This window comes from Periplaneta americana, chromosome 1 (assembly GCF_040183065.1).
Source record: "Periplaneta americana isolate PAMFEO1 chromosome 1, P.americana_PAMFEO1_priV1, whole genome shotgun sequence".
In the NCBI taxonomy this organism is placed as follows: domain Eukaryota; kingdom Metazoa; phylum Arthropoda; class Insecta; order Blattodea; family Blattidae; genus Periplaneta; species Periplaneta americana.
Genome location: NC_091117.1, coordinates 178547638 through 178569777, shown reverse-complemented (window position 1 = coordinate 178569777; position 22140 = coordinate 178547638). Strand labels below are relative to the sequence as shown.

The window sequence follows — 22140 nt, the reverse complement described above, 5'->3', positions numbered from 1 at the left end:
TAAAATTGAGCGCCGACACGCTATAAAGTAATATCTTTCTCTCAGCTCCGTATACTCAAATAGAAAAGCCCGACTCATCGAATGACGTCACACAACCTGCATTACGGCCTGGTCTAGATCACGATGGCAGTGGTACAGCCCTAGTGCACGTCACCACACAGACTGCAGATATACCTCAGCTACTCAGCTGTTTTCCCGTACGGGCACGCTCCAGTTCTGTATTGCTAAAGCGGGGAGTATTCCTTGCCGGCCCTGGTTTTGACGATCGGCAATGTCCACAAGGCGTTAATTGAGCGATTTTGATGTTTGGGCGTAACATAGTTTAAATAAACTTTCTGTTAATTGGCAACAGCAAGGACTTATTTTTGGTTGTGGATTGACCACCTTAAATCACCAGAGAAATCTTGTTTCTTTATATGGAATACGATATTCCTTTTTTTATCCGAATAAATGAATCGCATCCACTTCAGTACCAGTGCATGGCTCATCAGTTAAATATAGTTCCAAAGCGCTGCGGGTTCGATCCTGGGCCAGGTTGATAGTATTTAAGTGTGCTTAAATGCGACAGGCTCATGTCTGTAGATTTAACTGCATGTAAAAAACTCCTGCGGGGCAAAATTCCGGCACACAGGCGACGCTGATATAACCTCAGTAGTTGCGAGCGTCGTTAAATAAAACATAACATTAACATTATACCTACATAATTTTAAATAAACTTTAGCTCACGTGCAACGGCATCGGGATTGGACTGCGTGGCGCTGTTTCCCAAACTTCCAAGACTGATTTCTACTTTCACTGGCTTATTTATCAGTTTTGGGTCCAACATAGATATTTCCCATACTACGCCAACGAGAAGAAACTCTTCCATTCTCCAACTCTCTTTCTGAAACATATCAGAATTCACTTTTTGACAATAATTCTCTCGCAGTCAATAAAAGAAGACAAATAAAGGTATAATATTGTATTATCTATGTCTTAACATGAGCACGAAAATAAAATACCCAGTGGCGGCTCGTGAACTTGTGGATTGGGGGCGCTGCAGTAGATTTTGGTATACTCTATTTTATTTCAAGGAGTGCAGTTCGGTGGCTCCTTTGAACACCCACTTATAGATTTATGACTTCCTACACAAACACCTCTGACAATTCCATCCTGTCCCCTAGTCCCAACATTGCACAGTTGCCACAATCCTGGTGACCCTCGAAATGAGACTGACGGGATTCTTGGAATTCGGAAAAGATGCAGCAACTCTGCCTCCACGTGGATTTGACGGGAGACTGTCAATTCTTCTGAACGAAGGTTGTGATTGGTTACTAACAGGAGGAGACAAGATTTCTGTCACAGTAAGGAAGACATTTATTTATGACAACCGATTAGTAGTGGGCAGTAGAAGATCTGTCGGCAAAGTCTTTTCTATGAAACTGCACTCCATGAAATAAAATAAGGTAGCCTATATATATATATATATATATATATATATATATATATATATAAATTTCACTTCAATCTTCTCCGCAAGGGAAAGTTCAGAAAAATTAATATTCTGTAATTCACACACACTCATGCTTGCACATTTGCACTGGTTAAGTTAACGGTACTAAGATGTCACGCCAAAGCAACACTCGGGATATACTGATGGTCAACAATTTTCTAAAACTGGAAAGAGGTCTCCTTCGTATTTTACATGCAATATCAAAAGGATTCTACCCGCGCAAACATTTTGAGTTAAGGAGGCTGGATATATAATAATAAGGCAAAAGAGGATATTAATTTCGTTATATTAACTCAATAAGATTCTACAACAATAAGTATGTGAAGAGAAAATAAAAATTTAGTCATTAAGTTTCAAGGGAATAGAGAATCCATTTGACGCAGCATTACAATAGCTGTGTGGGAGGAGAGGAAAGATCTTCCCTTGTAGCCTGGCTCTGCAAGCCACTGCAGCGAAATATGGGTTTTAAACAGCGGCAGTTTCCCTCTGCTTCCCTTCACCTCTCTACCTCCTGACCATGCAAGACACACTCTCTATGAGTTGTCCCACCCTGTAGATCCCAGGACGACTTTGAATGCAGTGTCAATTCCAATACAGTCGATGCGCAAAAATATTATGCATCAGATAATAGTACATATTCCCGGCCAGATGAAATATAAAGCAATTTACTTAAGAAAAGCTATAAAAAACTATTCTACAAATTAAAATTAAAATTATTTTTATTTTCTTGACAAAGCAGGGAGTACTGCAGCTCCGCAGCTCTTATGGGCGAGCCGCCCCTGAAATTACCTCTGTGGTGTATTTAATTAAAAAGAAACCTTCAAGGGAAATGGACTAAGTTTACACTGATCAGATATTATGATAATTATTATTCTATCATAAAACAAAATTTTTAATGTCATAAAAATCAACTATAATTTATAAAAGAGCATTTCTAAAATTGAAACTTCCCCGGAGAAACTGATCTATAACACACTTTTAGCAAGGTGAATTTTGTATGCTAATCATTCTTGGTATGAACTAAAAAATCTGAATTTTCGTTTTTTTTATAGGAAGTTTTCCAAACCTGGCATTTGAATTGAAATGCTTTTATACCTCTACAAGAGCAGAGAAGGGACGTCGGATGACGCCACGCTTCGTGGTCTGCGCCAGAGTGGAGATGGCACCACTGTCCAGTAGTTCAGTCTCGACGGCCAGCAACAGGCGCCCTTTGTACGCTGCGTCCTCACTCAGCGCGTCCACATAGGATTCCGTGCCACCTCGCGGAGACCCTGACTTATGCATTCGAACAGGCCCGTATAGATGCAAGAAAGCAGGTCCGAAAGTTGGCACAAACCCTGTAAACTCGTCAAACATAAAGTATTGCTAGGGCTGATCTTTAAGTTTTACTTCAGCTTTCCACGTCATATTATGGTTCATTGGTATCCAGTCTCGAGTGTTTCATAACTTAGTCACTTGTTCTTCTAGACTGATAGGCCTAAAGGCTGGTTCACAATAAACCGGGAACGGAAACGAGACCGAGAACAGAAATATTGTTAAAATAAATGTATTTAAATATGAGCATTGACAATTAATTATTATGAATGCTCACATTTAAATATATTTATTTTAACATTTCCGTTCTCGTTCTCGTTGTCATTTCCGTTCCCGGTTTATTGTGAACCAGCCTTAATATAATACATGGCTCGCTGGCTTTTCCAGAGTCGGACTCAAAATGTATCCATGCAATTAGGTTTACATAGGTTATTTGCGAGCCTTATTCATGAGATAATTGTTCCAGTCCAACAGAAGGCCTATATGAAATTCGTGATGATGACAGGTGGGCCACCTGCCTAAGCCCTAACAAAGTCAGATTGTAATCCGCAGACGAATACTTGATAAGTAGGGACACCGTAAAACGTGAATAAATTACATCAAAGTCAGTAAATTAAACTACCGTAATTCGCGGAAATCACTTTAGAGATCATCATATTCAGCAGAATTTCGGTAATTTGATTTTGTTATTAGCACGACACGACTCCATTCAAATTTAACCCAGAGAGAAATCCCGCTGGCAGGAAAACGCAAATCTTGAAGAGTAGACCAATTATATTTTAGATGGAGAAAAGAGTCATGTGAATATCAAAAACATTAGGTTATGTTCATTTGTACAATATGACAGACTGCTTGGCTGCCGAATGATCAAAATACATTATTTCTTAGTCTTCGCTACGTGCTCTTGTTGAAAGTGTGGTGAATATCTTCTACACATTTCTTTTTATTGTGTTAGTGTGTAGAGATTTCGCCATGTAGTTTGTCCGCGACGCAGAAACCAATTTCTGGTCAGTCACTCCTACCTTCAGACCACGTGACGGAAGTCATCCCCTTTCTGCACTCCTCTCCCCGATATTGGTCCCAGCCGCCTTCGCGAGTGCATGAACATAAATTAGAAGTGCTGTATTCTTGCAAACTGATCAGGCTGTAAGCTCCACCCTCCCATCCGCCCACCTGCCCTCCCGCCACCATCAGTGGACCTCGCGGACAATTTACATGTCGACATCTCTAACGAACCTAAGCATTGCTCATGCGCGACACACAGATTTTCATTTTTCACAGCTGAGCAGCACATGATCAAACATGAAAGTCAAACTCATTAATTTCGTACTAATTTTTAATTTCGGAATATGTATTATATGCCTTTCTCATGTTAAATTCTATCGTACCTGGTTAACATGTTTCGGCCTGTTATAAGCCTTCTTCAGAACTGGTGTTGCTGGTCTTGGCGCCTTTTGTTTTGTTTTCTGTGGGGGTGTGTTTGTATAGTGTAATGTAGAGTCAAAGAGTGTGTGTGTTCTGAAATTGAGTTGTGTGTTGAGAATTTCATTTGGATGTGCTTTTGTGTGTCTGTATATTTCGTATTGTTCTAGTGTGTTTTAGTTTCTGCTTTTTGGTTGGATATGTAGTATTTCCATGTCTGTGTTGATGTCTCTGTAGGTGTGGTTAGCATTTGTGACGTGTTCTGCATATGTGGAGGTGTTTTGTAATTTTGTTATGGCTGCGATGTGTTCTTTGTAACATGTTTGAAATGATCTGCCTGCCTGTCCTATATAGAAGTTGTTGCAGGTGTTACATTTGAGTTTGTATTCGCCTGTGTAGTTGTATTTGTTTGTGCGTTGAGATGTTTTTGTAGAGTATTATTTGTTCTGTATGCTATGTTGTAATTTAATTTCTTGAATGAGGTTGCAATCTTGTGTGTGTTTTTGTTTTCGTATGTTAGTGTGATGTATTTTTTGTGTTCTTGTGTTTGTGTTGTATTCTTATGTTTTTGTGATTATGTTTTGTCTTTCGTATTATGTTGTCTAGGCCTATTATGTTAGGATTGTATCCGTTTTATTGTGCTATGTATTTGATTGTGTTTAGCTCTTCTTTGTGATCATGTTGGTTCATTGGTATGTTGAGTAGTTGTGTAATCAAGATGTATAATTTTTAATATTTCATTGTCGAAAATAAAATAATGGAATTTCGTGACAGATGAATTTATGATTCAGCAATATTCGTAAAGAAAATCATGATTAACACAAAAAATTGCCAGATTCGCAAAAAACATTCAACAAACAAATCGAGATCGTAAAACGTTATACAGAATTAATCTTATTCATATCTGTAAAAATTTTAACTCTCTGAAGATATTCGTGAAAAAATCATTAGGGAAAATCGGGTTTCCCTACTGATAAGGGCCACTTATCGCAGGCAAAGCCCTTAAACCTTGTAGCAGCATTGGAAACACATATTATCGCCAAGATTTCATCCCATATTTTTAACTATTGCAGATAATAGACAAAATTAGGGGAAGGTGGAAAGTATTGACAGAATGAACGGGGGAAACGGAGTACACTAGAGAAATATTCTGCAACGTCTATTTTGTCCATCACAAATTCCACCACGAGATTTGGACATTTCTTTTAATATAGTATTAAAGTTTATTTCTTACTTTTACTTAATTAAATATATCTTTCTTGACAGTGTATCGATCGTATTAAATTACGTTTTGGAAGTTAACTGGCTAGTGTTTCATGCTGAGAAAAGTATCAACGAGGTTGACAGCTTTTTAAACAATGGATTTTGTCTTGGCGATATACCGGTATTGTAAGTTTAGATTTCCTGCATGTCTCACCATGAGTGTCCTGGTCGCAGGATATGCTGGGCAGGTCCAGCAGATGTGTGGCAATCACGTCATATCCCACCAAGTCGGAATCACACAGCTCGATTCGTATCCTCTGCCACAGCGGCGGGAACAAATCGCTGAAAATCAGCTCTTCGTTCCACACAGGATTGCTGCAGTTATTCTTCACGCTAATCCGACCCTAAAATTCAGTATTATTCATTTACTCATTAATTCATTTGGTCATTCATGCATATCAATCACTCAGTCATTATTTCGGCCATTTATTCATTAATTCATTCACTTACTCATTAGTATATTTATTAGGCTAATAACACAGGGTTGACATGTCTTGGCGCTTTACATGACGAAGGGTCATTTTGAATTAATTTTTCATGATCTCTGTAAAAATGAAATCCGTTTTCGTCAAACGCTCACAGTTTTTATGTATCTACTTGCTTAAGTGCGCTTATATTTAAATTTCGTTTGTAATCTTAAACTGCTATCAACAGTGGCGGTGCGTCAATAAGAGCACAAAAGCACGTGAACACCTTGTTTCCATTAAAGTACGACTAGTTTTATTATTTAATACCGTATTGGCCAGTGGGGATGTATAACATCAGGTTCGAGTATTTTAAATTTCCCGCATCTTGCATAAACTTCTTATGTAAACTTGGCAACATGCGTTCACGTACAAGCCGTGCTCTTTTCAAGAATGTTACAGGAATTTCACGCATGCGCGGGAGAAAATTGTCTTTCACTAGTCGCTTATGACTCGTCAAGAGCACAAAGCGTTAAGTGAACAGTGAATCTCTCCTACAGATGTCAAGTGCATCGATGCCTATCGTTCACGTGCTGTATCTCGAGCAAAGACATCTCGAGGAGGAAATTTAATAGTCTGTATTTTAGCCTGTAGGTGTCAGAATTTCTCACTGTCGGAACGTTTACTTTGTGTGGATGTGTGTACAGTGCTGCTACGAGAGTGTAGTTTATGAATTACTGTACTTTAGTGTTAGCATAATAGCATAGTTTGGCTTTCAAACATGTGCTGGCTGACTGTGATAGTGGTATGGATTTAAGTATCTGTGTAGTGGTGTATATTATTTAAGAATGATATTTACTGGCATGTATTTATAGTAATCAATCTATGCGAATGGCATTACAGTACTAGTATAGGCTTTAGTGTATCAGTGTGTTGTGAACCAAAATGTATTACTGAACACACGCTTTTGTAAATAACGGCACTGTGGTATGTATTAATTTTTAACAAACGTAAACAATAAACTCTGTTCAAGCAATTTTGAACAGTAAAGAACTAGGTAAACTAACTTACCAGGAAAACTGGAAGTAAAAAGACTGGGTTTTATTATTATTATTATTATTATTATTATTATTATTATTATTATTATTATTTTTATTATTATTATTATTATTATTATTATTATTATTATTATTATTATTATTATATGTTTTGAATTTATATACAGTTTTTCAATAGCGAAACATTGGAATCATGACATTTCATATTAGGCTAAACGTACGATTTCAAATTCTCTTCGGTTTTGGAACACAAAATTGTGAACACACGTAACATTTTATCACGAGTCGCCACTGAATTAGTATAATCTATCGTAAAGTGATTGAACACGACATACTGTGAAACAAACGATATTTCTCGAGTTGTCTACAAGTACACAGAAGAAAAAAAAATCATTAGATAATGTCTGGTGAAACGAGAGATCATCTTGCCGCCTCTTCACTTTTTTATCACATATTTTCCTGATTTTTAGCACATAAAAATAAATATTTTCCTGATTTTAGCACCTAAAAATCCGAGCCCTAATAAATAATAATAATAATAATAATAATAATAATAATAATAATAATAATAATAATAATACTCATAGAAGTCGTAAGTATTATATTTCTCTCCAAGCGTTCCAATTGCTCCGTGGCATCGTGCTTCATCGCTAAGAACAAGGCTTCGTGTTTGGATCATGATGTCGACTTTTTTTAATTTGTCATGTAGGTCAAATTTAATTTACTTTTGTTCTATTTTACTGGTGTTTATAAATACCCATCTACTCAACATTAGATCACTTTTGATCGCATCATTTCAAATGCCTTTCGGATTGCGACAAGAATCGAAGAAAAATTACATATTTCAATTGCTGACAAAACGATGCCGTAGGCATGAGCAGTGTGTTGTAAGCGAAAATTATACAATAAGGGAGCTCCAAATTTTATTTCCGTATCTTACATGAACAAAACTCAACTAACGAAAAGACTTCCTACCGTAAGTCCTGCGAATGAGACTCGTACGTAAGGGTCGATGTGGTCCTTGGCCTCGAAGATGAGGGTCTTCTTTATCACTGTGGCAGGGATGCTGTCTGCTCTGTAAACCCGCACCACATACCGGGCTCTCTGCCTTGCTGACGTCACTCCCTCGGGAACCAACAGATTCCTGTATTTTAAGAAACAACTTCAAACTGATGTTTTGAAATAAACCTCATCACCAGACTGCGAACTTTTAGGCACTCATCGCGAGTTAACTGCAACTGAACAGAAAGTCTTGATAACATTTAATAGCAAACTGCATTCTAACCCAAACGAAGCGATGTTTACAAATACGTCATAGTGAACAGAATGGGTATTCAGGTAAAATACAGCATAGTACATAATACAAATTTAAAATCATTGACGTATACAGTATGTGAAATTTATATTTAAGCAATCCTTGTCGCCATATTGAGAGTTCAACGAGCACACTAATACACACGATGCATTCAAAATAATTTCGGCATATATTATTTGTCATAAACGAAAATAAGATTAATCAAAATTATTAATAAAAAAATGGTTCGATTTAAATTCTCTTGTAATTAATGAAGATAAAGCAATAGCTATCCCATTTTCTTTAACTAATAAAGGTAATAAACCAATTTCATCTATACTAAAAATTAAAATGCATTATTTTTACTGTTCCGATTTAAATTGCAATTGTTCAGATATTAATGAAGTTAATGAGGTTAAATACTTAGGTATTTGCAAAACTAGCTAACTGCAAAATTGAGATTTTGATGGATTCGTTAACATAAGGCAGCCCTCTACATGATGTTCAAGGAGTCTTAGTAAAATTGGATTATTTCTCTTCATTGTAGTGTATCAAAGTGTGATCGTTTTTCCAAAACTTGCTTTCTGCTAAGTAAGAGTTACAGCAAAACTTGCGCTTACTACAGTGTTTTGTCTCTCCTGTAAAATTTAGTTTTTTTTTTTTTCAGTTGGCAACTTTTTCAAAAACGGTCCTCAATTACTGATAATCATTTAAAATGTAATAATCATATTCATTATATTTGTAACAAATTACGTAAAACATTATATTACTTTGTTGTTCTAAGAAATATTTTGTCAGCCAATTGTTTATATACAATTTATTTAGCATTATATCAATCTATATTTATGTATGGTATTATAGGTTGGGTGGAACTTATAAATCCAACCTTTATCCGTTAATTTTATTACAGAAAAAAGTATTAATTTTTTTTAAATCAGAAAGATTACTCAACTGAACTGTTGTTCAAACATTTTAAAGTTTTCAACATTAAACAAATTTATTATTTTATTTTATTAAAATATTTTCATAAAAATGTTAATAACTTTGAAAGGTATATACATAAATATAGAACTAAAAATATGAATTCTCTGCGGTTATCTGAATCTAAGTGTAAACCAATGCAGCTTTTTATCATAGCATGAGTCAAGGTCCTAGCTTAGATTATTAAACAAATTTTATTCTAATATTATTTTAATCATTAATCCTCTCAAAATTAATAAAAAAATTAAAAACATTATTGTATTGGATTTATAGTTTAGGTTTAAAGATATTTAACACTTTTTAATCTGTAATTATTCACTCTCAATTTTATTTTTGTTTGTATTGGAATCCCCTCCTAAGCACGAGTCTTACTCATTCAGGAGTGGGCTAGTTTATATTATATTATATTATATTATATTATATTATATTATATTATATTATATTATATTATATTATATTATATTATATTAACTTGTATTCATTTGAAATTTACTAGCACTAAAATAAATAAATAAATAAATACAGTTAATCATTCATTCCATTGACCTATTTTAAAATATAATATAAATTATATGAAGAATCATAATTATTTTTATCAGATTATGAGAAGAGTATTTTGGTTCGTCCTTCAAATGGGGTTTATCATGTATTGCTACAACCAGAAGTTCTTCTAGTGATATGTGGGGGGGGGGGCGATATATTTTATGAGTGTCTAGACAGTATTGAGGAAATTAATATAGATCTACCTTCATCAGAGAGCATGTTGTCATAAACTTACATAAGTTTTTGATTATTTTATCTAATATGTCAATTTTTTTTTCGTATGAATGAAGTTCGAAGAGAAATGATAGGCCTAAGTGGAAAGTCGGCTAAATCGTCTCGAAAAGTTTCGAGCTGCTGATAGCTTATCAGGATGAGTACATTTAAATCATGTACTATATTTTGTGTTTGTATTTATCACAGTGTATTATAGAAAGAAAATATAGTTACAACTACAGATAAGCAGGGTTCTATTTGTTTAGAGACACTTGTATCTGACTGCATGCTTCTCTCTGTTTCTTGAGTATTTTCACAACTAGCGATATTAACGCCACGCTGCGTCGGGTCATAGAAACTCCGCCAGTGATCTTACTTTCTCCTTCTATTCGCTATGACTCCTCACAGGATTCGCTCACCCTTCAATGTCGTCCTCGTCCTTCGCTGTCGGAGGCTTCTTGATGGTATCACCTTTCCCAATGACACTGACATCGCACTTGAGGTAACCCCTGGCGCCAGTCATCTCGTCGTTCTGGTCAAGCAGGACCGCCCACTTATGGTAGAACTGGTGGTCTGTGAAGCACAGTGACAACCAAAAGATTAGCGTAGGGTTACAGAACTATAGAAGTACACCTCAGAAAGTACATTTCACTACATTCTTCTGCTACGTTGCCGACCGTGGACCTTCACATTGGACAAGGCCCAGTTTTGATGTCTGCAAACTGTGATCATGGATTCCAATTCCTCCATGTCATGACACAAAACTGAACAGATTCATTATTTATATCCCACGTAATACATGGAAATACGAGTAACTCTATAAATAAAGTGATGATTGGCTTCATTGTAAAACTATACTTGTTTTTTTCAAAGATGGGACATGACAGAAGCGTTGCGATTGGAAAAACAAGTGAATGTCACATAGCGTGGTAGGCCTGTTGCTATGGTAACAACGATTGAGTTGCCAAACTTACCGTTCCCACGTGGCGAGTGCTTAATAGCTCTCTTGGCGACATTCATTGTGCACACAATGTTAGCATTGGTACGTTTCGTGTTTGATTCTCTGTCGATTTTTGTATTGTTTTCTTACCTTCGCGTCAATTGTCAATGAATGTTTTAATGTCAGCCATCTTAACGCCAATTACTGGTTATCCTATCCTTTTTATATGAAATCAAAATATTAGAAACTTGTAACAGTATGAATGTTTGAAATGGGTTTTATTAGATAATTTGCAAGCTACGGGCGACAAGGTAAAAATAAAATATAGAGAACGAATTAAAAATTAGTTCAGTACTGATCTAATTAACCCTCCTGCTACCAAGGGGATAATAGGATTACCCCACTCATCCTTTTTCAATTATTTTCATTTTCCTCTATATTAATTTTTCGGAATTTCATATATTTGTCCGTTATATATCTACTAACATTTTGAAATAAGAATAACATAAATAATTAATCTACTTTATGAAGTAATTCGCATATTCAAGTGGGGCGATCTTTTAACCTCCCCCCCTTCCTGGTACTTCGTGTCATGAAAATTCCAGAATATGAAATTCAATTTGTAGCTTAATTTTCTACATGTTTTAGTTTGTCTGCTTCCCAATTATTTTATTTTCGTTATTTATATTGGTATTTATATTATCATGAGAATCATGACTTTTGGTTCCAATTTTTTTTTTCATTTTTATTTCTATTTGTTATGGTTATTCTAAAAGTGATTTTGTTAAAAATAATTATTAGTAGAGCCTTTATTCCAGATATTCATTGTAGTATAGATGGTGTTCGAATATTTGAATTTGAACAAAACTAAAATTTATTTTCTTAGATGTTTATTTTCATTTATCTATTTTTAGAATGTTTAACTATTTTATTTTATTATAAATAAATGTCTTCAGATGTTCATGTTTGCATTATGATATATGAATATTTAAACTGCAACAAATAACTGAAATAATTTCTAATTTATTTTATGGTACTGCAACTTTCATTGTTTGTAATTTTTTCCCACTATGTCAAAATCTACTGTATATAGCACTGATAATAATAATAATAATAATAATAATAATAATAATAATAATAATATTATTATTATTATTATTATTATTATTATTATTATTATTATTATTATTATTATTATTATTATTATTATTATTATTATTATTATTATTATTAGTATTAAACACTATTCACAAATAACATTGCCTCATCAGTCATTTTGGTCTGAAGCCACCACTGTAGGATAAAATATAAAATAATGAAATACGGTATTTAAAACACTACAGTAGAATTTACATACTTTCCTTCATTAATCCATTATTTCTTTTTATAATAACGGTCATGACTCTTTATGAGTCAATATCAGTCCGACGATTAAGACCTATAATTCTCCGAATTGAACATTTGTGGAGACAATGTTATGCCAGTATAAGGACCTCGCTGTGTCAGATTCCTTTCCTATGAAAGTCCATAAATATTTGGATTAAGCCACTAAATAATAATATGATTACAAACCTGGTTGCTGCCACACTGTTGCTACGTCGAAGCTTATTTGTCCAAGTATTTTCTTTGGACGGCCGAAAGTTCTAGCTTGCATGACCTGCAAAAAATACGTCTTTAAATTGATAATTCAGCACCAATATTTTCTGACATTTCTGTAACTTTTATTCAAGGCGCAAGTTTTAAAAACAAATTGTAATATTATTTCTTTAGAAATCACTATTTCATTGTGCCCGGTAATTCAGATATCGGTGCAAACTCTAGAGGTTTTTATGCTGAATTTCATCCTAGAATGTCATAGGCCTATTAGGGTCACATCAATATTCCGCTATTTTATTTTCACCGTTGACAAGGACGACTATGAAGCAGGAATAATGTATAATGATAGCAGGGGAGAACAAAGTATCTCAAAATAACATCTCCAAATACTGTCTTTGCTTCTCAAGAATTCTACTTACATGGCCGGAATTTTAACTCGAGTCTCCAGCGTGAAAAAAAACCGTTTAGCTATAGGTATCCAACAAGTAAAACTCGGTGCGCAGAAACGAGCGGGTGTGACGGTCTCGCGCAGGACGTATGCTCCCGTTCCTAGCATGCTCTCACGCCTACTGCAGGGGAGTAAGAGGAGTATAGCATGCGCGCCGCGAGGAGTTCTAGTTGAGTTTTGCTTTTAGGATACCTATGCGCATTTTTTAATTCTATTACATTTCTTTAATAGAAAACAAGGTCACCTTACAAGGGAGCCATTCGTAATAATTTTAGACGTAACATATTTTTATACAGCTGTACAACGGTAGGGATATGTACCTGCACTGTAAAGAAAAGGCTAAATGCCAGAAACTACCGTAAATGTCGATGTAAACTGTAAAGCTTCCAAAAGCAAATTAATCCCAGAATTTAAGTAACCTTTTTCTCAAACTTCTGGAACAAATGTGTCTCTGTTAACTTTCACTTTTCATCCAAGAAACCCTACAATTCCTTCGTTAATAAGAAAGCTGGAAACAGCCAAATCTCTACTCAGCAATAGTGGTAAATATAGGCCAACAATGCTTCAAAATCGTGTAGATGAAGTTCGACAACGTTTAATCCAATGTTCACAGAAATCATTGCTCCGATTAAACCAGGAGACAGGTTACTGATAGTACAACAAATAAAGTAGGCATACGGCCGTACAGAATACATGCAGTGCAAAAATTGAAGGATGTAGACAAGGAAAATCAAGTACAAAGATATTCTCCATAACATGGTTTTTGAATAAGGCATGGTTACACCCAACAGGCTGCATTAACTCTTAAAACAGCATGGTACGAAAAGTACCATTTTATCCACCAAATACCATTATATTCTAAAATGGTTGGCGTGTGGTACGAAGTGTCTGCCTTAAAATTTGTTGGTCCCATTTTCTTCGAAGAGGCAGTGAACACTGAGGTTTATGGGCGCATCTTCATTTTTTTTATTTATTTAAATTTTTTTAAATATACAGAACAAAGAATATAATTTAAATATACAGAATAAAGAATATAATTACAAACAAACAAGAGATATAGAAATAAAATAATACAAACAATATAAAAAAGGAGATACAGTAGTATTAACAAAATTTGAGACCGAATGAGCAGCGCTCGTGGTATTTTTCGGTCGCAGTTCAGATATAATATTAATAGGACTATAAGAGAATATAAAATAAAATAAAATAGAAAATAGAATTAAAATTACAGTTACAGAAATTATATAATACAATATTAATATAAGAGAAATATAGAAAATAAAAAATAATAATAAAAATAAATAAGTAAAATAAAATAGGAACTGAAATTTAAATTACAGCGGCAATGGAATTATATAATATAATATTAACACTAGAGAAGAATAATATCGCACGTGAAAAGTAGGACTATATATATATATATATATATATATATATATATATATCAAAATTATAGAATACAAATATAATATAGGTTAATTCATTCACATAGGCTATAAATTTATTTAATCAAATTGAAGATATTAACACGTTTCTAATTTTCTAGTTATATGTTAGTGGGTTACATGTTAGAAGTTCTGGGTGTAATTTAGTTAAAGCATTGTACAGCATATCAACATTTTTAACATTAACCTGGCTATACTCGGAAACACTGTTACCCACTTTCCATTACAGGAGTTTGGAGTTGCTAGTGCAATATGTAAACAAATCATTTTACTAGCAATAGGAGGAGAGAAAAGTAGTGTCTCCATTTATGTTACAGGGAAATATGTAGTATTACGATTTTCAGTTTGGTCATTATTTTACAGTATTTTATCAAAAAACAGTAGAATAGTAACATTTTTTTTTTCACAAACTCAAGTCTTCAGGTGGTTATATACATTATTTAATGTATATTTTATTCAGCATATTACTAACCTAATTTATTCCTGAGAATTTTGTGAGCACTTCCGTAAGAAACCCCAATTTCTACAGCTAACTTATTGACCGACTTATTAGAACCTCGCTGAATCCTTTCTCTAGCATCATCTACAGTATCTTCTGTCACCTTTGTTGGCCATCTTACACTTTTCTTCCTTTCTGTACACTCTGTTGCTCTAAATTTATCTACCACATTAATGACATTTCTACGAAAATATTCCGTAATGATATAATCAGGAAATTGTGAAGAAAAAGAAAAAGAAAAAAGAAAAACATTCGGTTATATTGTAATTCCAGTTTCCATCATCGGCCTTCATAACTACAAACAGTAAAACAAAACTCTTGTTAAATAATGCTGTTAAGTACCGTACCATATTATAGGGTACCGTACTTTCGGTAACTCTAATCTTCACTTGTGCTCAGTCCACACAGATAAATTCAGTTATGCTACACACCACACACCATACCTGTGTAAAAATAGACTTCAATAATATAAGCTTTATCTCCTATAGAAAATGCAACATATTTCTGAAACACACTGTACTCTGTACTGTTTATTTCACTGCTAGCAACAGCGGCCGTAAGTTTGTGTGACTGAAGTTAGCAAGGACACTAGTGAAAGGGTTGGGAGTCAAGTACATTTAGAAACGCAGGTACAATAAAAATTGAAGTAAAAATAAAATGATGACCCTGTACAACTGAGGGCCAAAATTAATGCTATACTTTAGACCAGCAGATGTGAGACATTTAGGTTCTACTAATGTTGAATTAAGTCTTGTGTCATAATTATGTGTCTGTAATACAAACTTATTACGATTTTTATGATAAAATTTTAACAGCGTATACTCATAAATTTGTTCAATATTAAATACATTAAATTCAGAATAAATTAATTAGTTGGATAATCGAAACGTTTCTTCACACAAATTTTAATCATTCGTTTTTGTAGTAAATTTAACGGACTAAGATTAATTTTTGTACTTCCACCCCAAACAATTATACCATATTAAATGATAGACTGGATAGTGGCCAAATAAACATTTCGTAGAACTCTAATAGGTAAGTAGCATCGAAGATTAACGAATTTATAAATTGTTTTACGAAGCCTCTTACAAAGATAAGTAATGTGATGAGGCCATTTTAAATTCTGATCAATAATGATACCCAGATATTTGACATATGTGGATTCTTTCAATGGTGGACATTTACAACTTTTGGGATCTAAACAATTTTCACTGTGTATTCATGAAATTAGTGGAACAATATGACGACATCGAATTTACGGAGGCTACTTCCAGCGAAATGCCGCAAAGCACTTATCCAACGAGCCATGAATATCATAACTAGCTTCTTCGATTATTGCATAACAGTTCGTTGGCACATAATATTGAATCAGTTTTTCTACAAAATTATTATTATTATTATTATTATTATTATTATTATTATTATTATTATTGTTATTATTATTATTATTAAATGAATAACTAATAAATAGTTATCCTCATCTAAAGATTAAGAAGATTAAAATTGAGATAAAACCTAATAATTTTATCCTTCTAGGGAGAAGATCTAAAAATATCAATATTCATGCTCGTACAGAAGAATTATAGAAACACATACTTAGTGTGTCAGTAATAATAATAATAATAATAATAATAATAATAATAATACATTATTCAGCGTGGCAATTAATGTTTCTGTATACACCTAATTGGACCGCTGAGCAAAATAAACATAATATTACATTTTGTCCGACAGAACAACAAAAAAGTTATCCTTCTCATTCTTTACGAAACCACCTCTTACAACTTGTAGAGACAGAGTTTGTAGAGCGACATGATACCGCCACTACTTGCCTTCAGTACGTGAATGAAACACACAGCAATGTACAGGAAACTCTTCGTACCCGTTCGAATGTCTGTGATTACACGATGTAATCACGACACCGTTGAGGGCCTTCTCTTAAACTCAACCAGGATTAAAACTTGCTTAACCCATTTGATTCCAAGACACTTTCAATGATTAGAATATAAATATTTCAGAATTGATATTAATAGTTGAACATACAACTGAATCGGATTTAAGTAATTGCATACAGATACGATTTACATAATGATATCGAAAAAGGCAGTTAAATAAAAATTTAAGCTTACCTAATAAAATAAAAAAATAAACGCAGTGAAATACATATTAATGTTGTTATACATGAAATCAAAAGCCGATAATTCAATAAAATGAACACAATAGAACAATAACAAACACATTAGAATACATATTGATATTAAATTACAAGCAAGTAATATGCTACACTTTCGTGACACTCATATTTTATAATCTCCTGAGTACTTACTGACAGCGTGATAACTTGATCCAAAAGAAGAGTAAATGGCAGGTGAAAATCGAAAACGAAGTACTGAAAGTAAAAAGAAAATATTTATCAATACATTACATTACTCCACAATATGTCGCAGTCAGGAAGATTGGAACGGGGAAGGCATACTGACCAATTACATATCAAACATAGAGCCTACATCATCAACTAACAATCAATGAATTTGCTACCGCAAGTCATGTGTCTGAAATTTATTTATTTATTTATTTATTTATTTATTTATTTATTTATTTATTTATTTATTTATTTATTTATTTATTTATTTATTTATTTATTTATTTATTTATTTATTTATTTATTTATTTTTGTGATATGATTATTTGCAAGATTTAATATTCTGTACGTGGTTCAGGCGGCAGGCACTTTAGCCTGCTGTTCCAGCGTTAGGCCCGTAACACACTTGCAGAGTTTTCGCTAGCGAGAAATGTGTTGCGAGAAAGAGGCGAAGAGCCCTCCTCCACACACTTGGCGAGTTATTATCACAGATCACACCTCGCTATGATCATCTATGCACTGCCTTCATGCAGAAAGCATTTTTCTTATTATAGTAATAACTCGTTGGGGGAAATATTATAGGTTCCCTCCTGAAATATGGGCTAATTTTGGTAATACGGGAGACCGGAGTACAAACTGCTGCAGCGAATTGTTTCATGCGAAATTCAACCAGGAATTTAATGCTGTCCATCCTAACATATATAATTTCATAGAAATACTGAAGGAAATTAAAAAGGAATTATACATAAAACTTCGAAGCAATAATGACAGAAGAAAATCAAAGAATCGGAACACAGTTGATGTAATTACTGAGACGACCATAAATTACTTCCAATAAGGGAAGATGACTAGACTGCAATGCATGAAAAAAGTGAGCTACAAATTTTCAAGTCAATGGAAGAATAGTAATATGCGTTACAAGAGCGGTATGTTGAAGTTTTCATGTTCGAGGAAAAGTTTGAAAAAGCGAAACGTAGTTGAGCTTTTTTAATTTCCGAGAATTGAAAGAAAACATACCGCTCGTGTATCGTACATTATTTTGTGCGAAGATCGTTTATTACATACCTGAAAGAGGAATTTCTAATTAGTTGCAATGAAATCTCCATCTTGGTTTCTGTTCAATGACGGCAAATTTGCAAAACAAAAATATCTATCTTCAATATTGTTACTGTAAAATATTTTCTGTGTTTACTATACTCCAGCAGGCCGTGATATACGTCTGTCCTTCCCCCCCCCCCCCAGTCTATGATGAGTCTGGAATCTTGTTGATTTTTTCACGGCTTCCTTAATGTTACTTGCATCACGAATGCAGTAACTTTAGTGGAGTTGTAGAGTTTATTTAATTTTTGCAAATATTTAAAAACAATAATTAACAGTGCAATTTAGGTGAAATTGCAGTGGTAAGTTTCCAATTTATAATTATTACTATATTGTACGTCTCTAAAAATAATATGTTAAAAGCCTAAAGCAGTAAAATCAATATGTCACTTAAGCGGTAAGAAGAGGGAAATTGTTAAGTGTGTTAGGTTGTGAATACTGAATGTGGAATTTTAGACTTTCCGCGGATTGGTTTTGTGCGGAAACCAAGCAAATACGCACGATCTCGCACAAAAGATGTTAACATTAGCCGTATCCGTGCGCTCCGCTGCACCCGTTAGAAATAAATATAAAGTAATTACATAATTCAAATAAGACGTTTGATCCAGGGAACATTCGTGTTTGATAGAAGGATAAATCGTTTAATATGTTACTTAATTTGAATTGTAATTAAATAATTAAAATGCGGTCATTTTGGTCCAGAGAACAATCATTTGGTGCAATGACAATTCCTTTAACATGTTTCTTAATTGTTATTACATGCAATCATAGTTTAATGAAGACTGACATATCATTTAGTTTTAATGTGTATACTTTATATTACTTGCTATATGTTTCAGAAGTTACTGTAATAACATTGTAGAATTATGTCCATCTAGAGAAACTACACTTTCCAAAGGTGAAATAATAATTAAACATTTAATTAGCTTCCGATATTGCTTCATACAAACACAGAAACATTCTCTTAGGCTATGTTTAATAGCTTTCGATCGTTGTTGTCCAAGGCCCCTTATAGACGAAGTCATTTGTTTTTATTTCAGTACAGCGCCTTAGATGGCGTTGTTATTGTAATATTAAAACTCATTTATCTCATTAAATATCAGTTCTATAAAAATTTTGTATAGGAAAAAATTATTTTTAAAGAAACTTTTGTTATGTAATATTTTTCATGAAAACCAATAATAAGCGAGATATTTCGATTTATTTAATTCAGGCCCCCTTATAACCCCCCTTTTAAATAAAATATTTTGAATGCCATATAGCCTAAAATCTAAGTTACAACGAACGTAATTTATATTCCCATTTTCATATAAATCGGTTCAGCCATTATCGCGTGAAAAGGTAACAAACATCCAGACAGACATACAAACAAAAATAAAAAAAAGGCGATTTTCGGTTTCAGGATGGCTAATTATACATGTTAACACCAATTATTTTTGGAAAATCGAAAATTACCAGAAAAATTTTGGCTACAGATTTATTATTAGTATAGATTATATTTATAACTTAGACGAAACGTTCTTACGTTAACAAAATGTTTAACCGTGCCAATATTTTAGTCCTAAGCCTGTTAAATGCGAAGCAGGAGCCGATACGACCAGTCTTCAGTGTTGAAGCCGGAGCCGAAACAACCGACCTTCGATGTTACTGCGGGAGTCAAAACGGCCAGCCCCAATCAACAGCCAAAAGGTTTTTGGGAACCGAAACGACCTCACCCCAGTCGACAGCGTAGAACTTGAAACTCTTGAAAGCGTCACTACGGTTACATTGCAGCAAAGTAATATAAGTTTTCTAGTTTGTGTAATTGCTGTGTAGAAGACAAGATAAACATTGAAACTGTCATTGAAAAAACCCAAAACAAGTAAAAAGAAAGGAAGTGTTATAAAGAAGTGTATTCCGTGGAATTCAATGTTTAACCAGTCAGATAGGTAAAGAAGACAAGAACTCAAATTCGAGCATCAATGTCCAACAATAACTTGAAAAAACTTTTAATTACGAAGTCTCGACAGCACGATCAGTGCTTTGAACAAACTTTTGATGATAATTTTTTAAGAAAGGCGAAATCTGCTACCACAGTATCGCTGAAGACAATAAGCAACAAGGCACAGTAAGACCGTAACGAATGTATTTTCGCAGTTTTATTCTTGCAATCAAAATCTCCCTACTTTTCATTTCTATAGGTTGGCAAGTATGTAAACGTCATGCCCATATGTTGGCGACATCATGTACTTAGTTCAAATTGATTATTATTACCGTAACAGCACTTCTCAAAGCTAATGTACGTGATTCTCCAATACTCATTTCAAACGTATTTATGCCAGAGAGGATAAGATAAAAATGGTTCTTATCCAGTAAGAAAACAGAATTGAATATACTTTATAATAAGAGCGGCATAATATGTTAACATCACGGATTCAACACTTTTAACTAAGAAATAAGCAAGAACGAATTTGTAATATTATGCACGATTAAAATTTAAATATCCTTTTTAATTTTTTTTTACCAGAAAATGGTATATAATGTTTACAATAAGAGAAAATAATTAATTAAAATACAATTCCTAATAATTTACATACAAGAAAAATTGATAAATACAAAGCGTAGTAGACAGGATGATAACACATAAGAGAACATTATTGTCTATTCTCCTCTTTCAATTATTATTGTCCAACGACCAAAATCATGCTTCTTTGGATAATGTGTGTTGTCATTGCCAGCAATGTATTCATGTTACGGTTTCGTTTTGTAACGAATGAAAATTAAACACATATTATGCAACAAATTATTCTAATGATGTCAAATTAGTCATATCATTAGATACTTAGAAATAGTACCGGTACTGACATAAATTATAAACTAGTATACCTCGTTATAGTATGGACAATCTGTATTTTCTTTCATTGCAGTGTATTTCTTCTTATCGCCTACTTGGACACATACTATCGGATCCATTCTAGGCCACGCTAAATGTTTTGCTTCTATGATTGTTACACTGATTTGGAAGAATTCAGGCATTCTGCCTACATGCATCATTTCCCAAAATTAGTTAACATACAATTATAATTATAAATTGCATTAAAACTTTCGAAGAAAACGATGACGTCAATCGCTGTAACTGACGAAACCTTCAATGGCATCAACAATATCGGTGCTGATAGCATCTACTTACAACATTTTTTTTTTTCGTTGTTGGTAACTCTATAGCATCTATTAGATGCTTTATGGTTGTGCTAACAGATGGAGTTACTTGTCAACAATGTGACGCTGAAACGTGTGTTCAGGTTACTGCCCAGTGACAGTCCTGATGTATTTTTATATTTGTGATGATTGGTTAATTAATATTAACTCGGCACACTCACAATCACACTCACATTCATACAAATTTCCAGACTCTAGACACCCAGGGAATTCCTCTTCTTCAAGAAAAATTCACCGAGAGCCGAGCCCGGGAATCGAACCCGGGACCTCCTGATCTGGAAACCAGCATACTTACAACATGATGTGGTAAAATTGCACACTAGTGATACTAGTAATAAGACACCGAATTTAAACTGATTAACAATAGGTTTGTTCCAGCACCGTTCGGAATCGATTCTGAACTGCTTGCTCATGCGCAATACCTGGCAATACCCAAATGTGTGTTCCAACAAGACTAGAATTAATTTGGAACTAATGAACTCACAGTTCCCTGTTCCGAGTGAAATTGGTTCTCGATTAAGAGCAGAACTGGGAATTCTAAACTGTTGACGTATGCGCAGATGGTTTAAT

The 22140-nt window shown here is 33.8% G+C and overlaps 1 protein-coding gene across 1 annotated transcript in view; it reads right to left on the bottom strand.

The window, feature by feature from the left end:
* LOC138694981 (otoferlin-like) overlaps positions 1 to 21387 on the bottom strand; it is an 89109-nt gene extending 67722 nt beyond the window's left edge. The window contains exons 1-8 of the mRNA XM_069819258.1: positions 21238 to 21387; positions 17239 to 17301; positions 12497 to 12581; positions 10404 to 10557; positions 7929 to 8097; positions 5646 to 5835; positions 2588 to 2829; positions 727 to 883 (exon numbers count right to left, since the gene is read on the bottom strand). Coding sequence (XP_069675359.1) covers positions 727 to 883; positions 2588 to 2829; positions 5646 to 5835; positions 7929 to 8097; positions 10404 to 10557; positions 12497 to 12581; positions 17239 to 17301; positions 21238 to 21387 — 1210 coding nt within the window. The remainder of the gene's footprint in view (positions 1 to 726; positions 884 to 2587; positions 2830 to 5645; positions 5836 to 7928; positions 8098 to 10403; positions 10558 to 12496; positions 12582 to 17238; positions 17302 to 21237) is intronic.
* Between the last annotated feature and the right edge of the window lie 753 nt (positions 21388 to 22140).